The 7,040-nt window shown below is 36.7% G+C and overlaps 1 protein-coding gene across 1 annotated transcript; it reads right to left on the reverse strand.

Annotated features, from left to right (window-relative positions):
* Positions 1 to 6,372: 6,372 nt before the first annotated feature.
* LOC137775413 (small ribosomal subunit protein eS27-like) lies at positions 6,373 to 6,531 on the reverse strand. Its single transcript, XM_068561250.1, has one exon. It carries the CDS (start codon positions 6,529 to 6,531, stop codon positions 6,373 to 6,375), a length of 159 nt encoding a protein of 52 aa, XP_068417351.1.
* Positions 6,532 to 7,040: the final 509 nt, after the last annotated feature.

Here is a 7,040-nt window from a genome sequence, read left to right on the forward strand (position 1 = left end):
AAATGCGCCAACCAAAAGACACAGGCTTGCTGAATGGATACAAAAACAAGACCCATATATATGCTGTCTACAGGAGATCTACTTCAGACCTAGGGACACATACAGACTGAAAGTGAGGAGATGGAAAAAGATATTCTATGCAAATGGAAATCAAAAGAAAGCTGGAGTAGCAATACTCATATCAGATAAAATGACTTTAAAGTAAAGAATGTTGCAAGAGACAGGGAAGGACACTACATGATGATCAAGGGATCAATCTAAGAAGAAGATATAACAATTATAAATATATATGCACCCAACATAGGAGCACCTCGATACATAAGGCAACTGCTAACAGCTATAAAAGAGGAAATCGACAGTAACACAATAATAGTGGGGGACTTTAACACCTCACTTACACCAATGGACAGATCATCCAAAATGAAAATAAATAAGGAAACAGAAGCTTTAAATGACACAATAGACCAGATAGATTTAATTGATATTTATAGGACATTCCATCCAAAAACAGCAGGTTACACTTTCTTCTCAAGTGTGCACGGAACATTCTCCAGGATAGATCACATCTTGGGTCACAAATCAAGCCTCAGTAAATTTAAGAAAATTGAAATCATATCAGGCATCTTTTCTGACCACAACGCTATGAGATTAGAAATCAGTTACAGGAGAAAAAACGTAAAAAACACAAACACATGGAGTCTAAACAATACGTTACTAAATAACCAAGAGATCACTGAAGAAACCAAAGAGGAAATCAAAAAATACCTAGAGACAAATGACAATGAAAACACAATGATCCAAAACCTATGGGATGCAGCAAAAGCAGTTCTAAGAGGGAAGTTTATAGCTATACAAGCCTACCTCAAGAAACAAGAAAAATCTCAAATAAACAATCTAACCTTACACCTAAAGGAACTAGAGAAAGAAGAACAAACACAACCCAAAGTTAGCAGAAAGAAAGAAATCATAAAGATCAGAGCAGAAATAAATGAAATAGAAACAAAACAATAGCAAAGATCAATAAAACTAAAAGCTGGTTCTTTGAGAAGATAAACAAAATTGATAAACCATTAGCCAGACTCATCAAGCAAAAGAGGGAGAGGACTCAAATCAATAAAATTAGAAATGAAAAAGGAGAAGTTACAACAGACACCTCAGAAATACAAAGCATCCTAAGAGACTACTACAAGCAACTCTAGGCCAATAAAATGGACAACCTGGAAGAAATGGACAAATTCTTAGAAAGGTATAACCTTCCAAGACTGAACCAGGAAGAAATAGAAAATATGAACTGACCAATCACAAGTAATGAAGTTGAAACTGTGATTAAAAATCTTCCAACAGGGGCTTCCCTGGTGGTGCAGTGGTTGAGAATCTGCCTGCCAGTGCAGGGGACACGGGTTCGAGCCCTGGTCTGGGAAGATCCCACATGCCGTGGAGCGGCTAAGCCCGTGAGCCACAACTACTGAGCCTGCGTGTCTGGAGCCTGTGCTCCACAACAAGAGAGGCCGCGACAGTGAAAGGCCCGCGCACCACGATGAAGAGTGGCCCCCGCTTGCCGCAACTAGAGAAAGCCCTCGCACAGAAACAAAGACCCAACACAGCCAAAAATAAATAAATAAATAAATAAATAAATAAATGTTTAAAAAAAAAAATCTTCCAACAAACAAAAGTCCAGGACCAGATGGCTTCACAGGTGAATTCTATCAAACATTTAGAGAAGAGCTAACACCCATGCTTCTCAAACTCTTCCAAAAACTTGCAGAGGAAGGTACACTCCCAAACTCATTCTATGAGGCCACCATCACCCTGATACCAAAACCAGACAAAGATACTACAAAAAAGAAAATTACAGACCAATATCACTGATGAATATATATACAAAAATCCTCAACAAAATACTAGCAAACAGAATCCAACAACACATTAAAAAGATCATACACCATGATCAAGTGGGATTTATCCCAGGGATGCAAGGATTCTTCAATATATGCAAATCAATCAATGTGATACACCATATTAACAAGTTGAAGAATAAAAACCATATGATCACCTCAATAGATGCAGAAAAAGCTTTTGACAAAATTCCACACCCATTTCTGATAAAAACTCTCCAGAAAGTGGGCATAGAGGGAACCTACCTCAACATAATAAAGGCCATATATGACAAACCCACAGCAAACATCATTCTCAATGGTGAAAAACTGAAAGCATCTCCTCTAAGATCAGGAACAAGACAAGGATGTCCACTCTCACCACTATTATTCAACATAGTTTTGTAAGTCCTAGCCATGGCAATCAGAGAAGAAAAAGATATAAGATGAATACAAATTGGAAAAGAAGAAGTAAAACTGTCACTGTTTGCAGATGACATGATACTATACATAGAGAATCCTAAAAATGCCACCAGAAAACTAGTAGAGCTAATCAATGGATTTGGTAAAGTTGCAGGATACAAAATTAATGCACAGAAATCTCTTGCATTCCTATACACTAATGATGAAAAATCTGAAAGAGAAATTAAGGAAACACTCCCATTTACCATTGCAACAAAAATAATAAAATACCTAGGAATAAACCTACCTAGGGAGACAAAAGACCTGTATGCAGAAAACTATAAGACACTGATGAAAGAAATTAAAGATGATACCAACAGATGGAGAGATATACCATGTTCTTGGATTGGAAGAATCAATATTGTGAAAATGACTATACTACCCAAAACAATCTACAGATTCAATGAATTCCTATCAAATTACCAATGGCATTTTTTATGGAACTGGAACAAAAAATCTTAAAATTTGTATGGAGACACAAAAGACCCCGAATAACCAAAGCAGTCTTGAGGGAAAAAAATGGAGCTGGAGGAATCAGACTCCCTGACTTCAGACTATACTACAAAGCTACAGTAATCAAGACAATATGGTACTGGCACAAAAACAGAAACATAGATCAATGGAACAAGGTAGAAAGCCCAGAGGTAAACCCACGCACCTATGGTCAACTAATCTATGACAAAGGAGGCAAGGATATACAATGGAGAAGACAGTCTCTTCAATAAGTGGTGCTGGGAAAACTGGACAGCTACATGTAAAAGAATGAAATTAGAATACTCCCTAACACCATACACAAAAATAAACTCTAAATGGATTAGAGACCTAAATGTAAGACCAGACACTATAAAACTCTTAGAGGAAAACATAGGAAGAACACTCTTTGACATAAATCACAGCAAGATCTTTTTTGATCCACCTCCTAGAGTAATGGAAATAAAAACAAAAATAAACAAATGGGACCTAATGAAACTTCAAAGCTTTTGCACAGCAAAGGAAACCATAAAGACGAAAAGACAACCCTCAGAATGGGAGAAAATATTTGCAAACGAATCAACGGACAAAGGATTAATCTCCAAAATATATAAACAGCTCATGCAGCTCAATATTAAAGAAACAAACAACCCAATCCCAAAGTGGGCAGAAGACCTAAATAGACATTTCTCCAAAGAAGACATACAGATGGCCAAGAAGCACTTGAAAAGCTGCTCAACATCACTGATTATTAGAGAAATGCAAATCAAAACTACAATGAGGTATCACCTCACACCAGTTAGAATGGGCATCATCAGAAAATCTACAAACAACAAATGCTGGAGAGGGTGTGGAGAAAAGGGAACTCTCTTGCACTGTTGGTGAGAATGTAAATTGATACAGCCACTGTGGAGACCAGTATGGAGGTTCCTTAAAAAACTAAAAATAGAATTACCATATGATCCAGCAATCCCACTACTGGGCATATACCCAGAGAAAACCTTAATTCAAAAAGGCACATGCACCCCAGTGTTCATTGCAGCACTGTTTACAATAGCCAGGTCATGGAAGCAACCTAAATGCCCATCGACAGACGCATGGATAAAGAAGAGGTGGTACATATATACAATGGAATATTACTCAGCCATAAAAAGGAACGAAATTGGGTCATTTGTTGAGACGTGGATGGATCTAGAGACTGTCCTACAGAGTGAAGTAAGTCAGAAAGAGAAAAACAAATATCGTATATTAACGCATGTATGTGGAACCTAGAAAAATGGTACAGATGAACCGGTTTGCAGGGCAGAAGTTGAGACACAGATGTAGAGAACAAATGTATGGACACCAAAGGGGGAAAGCCGCGGGGGGGTGGGGATGGTGGTGTGATGAATCGGGCGATTGGAATTGACATGTATACACTGATGTGTATAAAATTGATGACTAATAAGAACCTGCTGTATAAAAAAATATAAATAAATAAATAAATAAACATTCACCTAATAGCTTTCCTAAACATTAGTTCCCCTGAAATTAAATCAGGAAGTAAAATTTCTGTTTAAACCCAGTTTTAGATATGATTCATAACAGATGTTAATTTTATGATTTTGATGCTACCTTTTTAAAGGTACTCAATAAAAATTCAAATCTCATTTTAAGATTACAAATTTAAAGTGTGCAGTAAAACAACCCCAGTATTCTTTGATAGCTTCCTTGCTTACTGGTCTGAATATGCCTTGTACATATTGTTTTTTCTTATTTTTGCCATTGTATCTTTGGAATATATTCCTAGAAGTAGAACTGTTAGGTTGAAGGGTACATATGTAATTTTGCTAAATAGTGCAAAAGGAGTTATGCTATTTTCTATTTCCACAAACAATATATGACAGCCTTTTTACCACAGTCTCTCCAACGTGGTTGACAACTCAGCTTGTTGTCAAGCTTTTGGATTTTTGCCAGTCTGGTAGGTGAGAAATGGTATCTCCAAGTAGTTTTTTTTTTTTAAAAGGAATTCCTGTATTTTTATTATCATTTTTTATTTATTTATTTTATTTTATTTTTGGCTGTGTTGAGTCTTCGTTTCTGTGCAAGGGCTTTCTCTAGTTGCAGCAAGCAGGGACCACTCTTCATCGCGGTGCGTGGGCCTCTCACGATTGCGGCCTCTCTTGTTGCGGAGCACAGGCTCCAGACACGCAGGCTCAGTAGTTGTGGCTCACGGGCCTAGTTGCTCCGCGGCATGTGGGATCTTCCCAGACCGGGGCTCGAACCCGTGTCCCCTGCATTGGCAGGCAGATTCTCAACCACTGCGCCACCAGGGAAGCCCAGTAGTTTTAATTTTAACATATTTTTATGTTCAACAACACATTTCAATAAGTTAATGATAGTGAGTCCACATTAACATATAAAGAAAGAAATTTGCCATTAGGCATCTAAAATTTTATGAGTTGGCTCTGATTCTCAAACTGAAGGTTATTTACTTAGATTTGCGGTAAGGAATAAGATGGATTTGTTTAGACAACTATTATGTTAATAAAATATTCAATTAAAAAAAAAGATGGATTTGTTATACTCAGCATGGCGTAGTAAATATCAACTGTGGTCTCACACTTGGAAAATGCTTTGTAATCAATAAAGTACTTTCACAGTCATTATCTAATTTGACTGTCATGATTGTCCCTGAGAAATAGAACAGATACTATGCCCATTTTGTAGAAGGGGAAAATGATGTTTTAAAAAATTGAGATTTTCCAATTTAACACAGCAAATGATAGAGCTGGGTTTAAATTTCAAACTTCTGAGTTACCTATATACAAATTCTGTGCTTTCTCTTCCTGGTATTTGCTAAAGGGTGCATGACCTATATTATCCAGTTGGTGGCAGTGTTCTCTTAATGTTCATTGAGATTCACTTTCCCATTGGAGATACTTAAAAGAAATTGAAAATTGTATTCTGACAGCTAACATTCTTGAGCATAAATTATGTTTAGGTGTTAAAGATAAAAAGATGAATAAAGTTGCTGCCTGCTTCCTAGGAACTCACCATCTGGGTATAAGAGGGAGGGCAGTAGGTAGAGTTAAAAGCCTGCAAAAATTTTGTACAAAATGCTATGGGAATACAAATTTATAATGGGCCTTTTGAGGTGGTATCTTTTTATGTGATGATGGGGGTATAGTTTTATCTAGTACACAGATGAGAGACACAAGTAAATTCAAGCTTTCTGACTACCTAATGACAAAAAAATAAGCCACAGAAGGAAAATAATATGTATTGTAAATATACAGGAAAAAGCTCCTAGATGTCCTAATGTGCCGTTCCATCACTGTCAACACTATTTTCAGTGTTTTTTTTTTAACATCTTTATTGGAGTATAAATGCTTTACAATGGTGTGTTAGTTTCTGCTTTATGTTAGTGTTTTTTAAGGAGTAATATCTTTTCAGATGTAAATTTAGTGTTCAAGATTATTCCACTCGTTCATTGACCAAATATTAAAAAAAAAATTGTGTTTGTGTGTGTATCCAAAATGTGTTTGTTGGAATGGTTTCCCATTCATCCTGATTCAGGGTGCTTTTAGTGCTGCTTCTGTCTGAAGGAGCATCTTTCTGTAAGCTTTGCTTTTTCTCCTGTAGGCTGCCAGAGGACAGTAGAGCAGCCAACACACAAACCTAGTATTCGTGCATGACTAAAGAGAGTGATGATTTTATAGCATCCTGGGCATTTCACATCCATGAAGTAGGAATTGGGTCTCTGCACTAGGCAGAGTTTCCTCTCTCCTCTTCTCTTCTTCTAGATAGGGATGAAGGAGATCCTTTTCAAGAAGCAAGTTCTCATGGGGAGGTTGTCACTGCTGACAAATATTTTTAAATTTTAAATTAGCCAGGTACTGTTAAATGCTAGGGATATAATGGGGTACACGAAATAGTCACAGTCCCCGTCCTCATCAAGCTTATGCTTCTGGTAAACCCTGCCAGTGACTAGTGACCTTATAAATAATGTATATTGATGTTTTAGAAACCACTTCTTATATTCAAATCTTATGTTTCATCTGAGAGTTTCAGAGTATGGTACAAATTATCCCCAGAAGGAAAGCAGAATTCAAGCAAATTACCTTCTAAATACATAATGAATTAAACCTCAGGTAGAATCTAGAATACTTAATTAGCAGCACTTCCCAACAACTGTAGTTTTCTACAAATCTTCTTCTTGTTTGCATTATAAGTTTATCCCTAGAAATATTA

Source organism: Eschrichtius robustus, chromosome 13, assembly GCF_028021215.1.
Source record: "Eschrichtius robustus isolate mEscRob2 chromosome 13, mEscRob2.pri, whole genome shotgun sequence".
Classification (NCBI taxonomy): Eukaryota; Metazoa; Chordata; class Mammalia; order Artiodactyla; family Eschrichtiidae; genus Eschrichtius; species Eschrichtius robustus.

What these genes read in the sequence shown, in the direction of transcription:
- LOC137775413 (XM_068561250.1), bottom strand. Translation starts at nt 6,531, where the DNA reads ATGGATGTGAAATGCCCAGGATGCTATAAAATCATCACTCTCTTTAGT.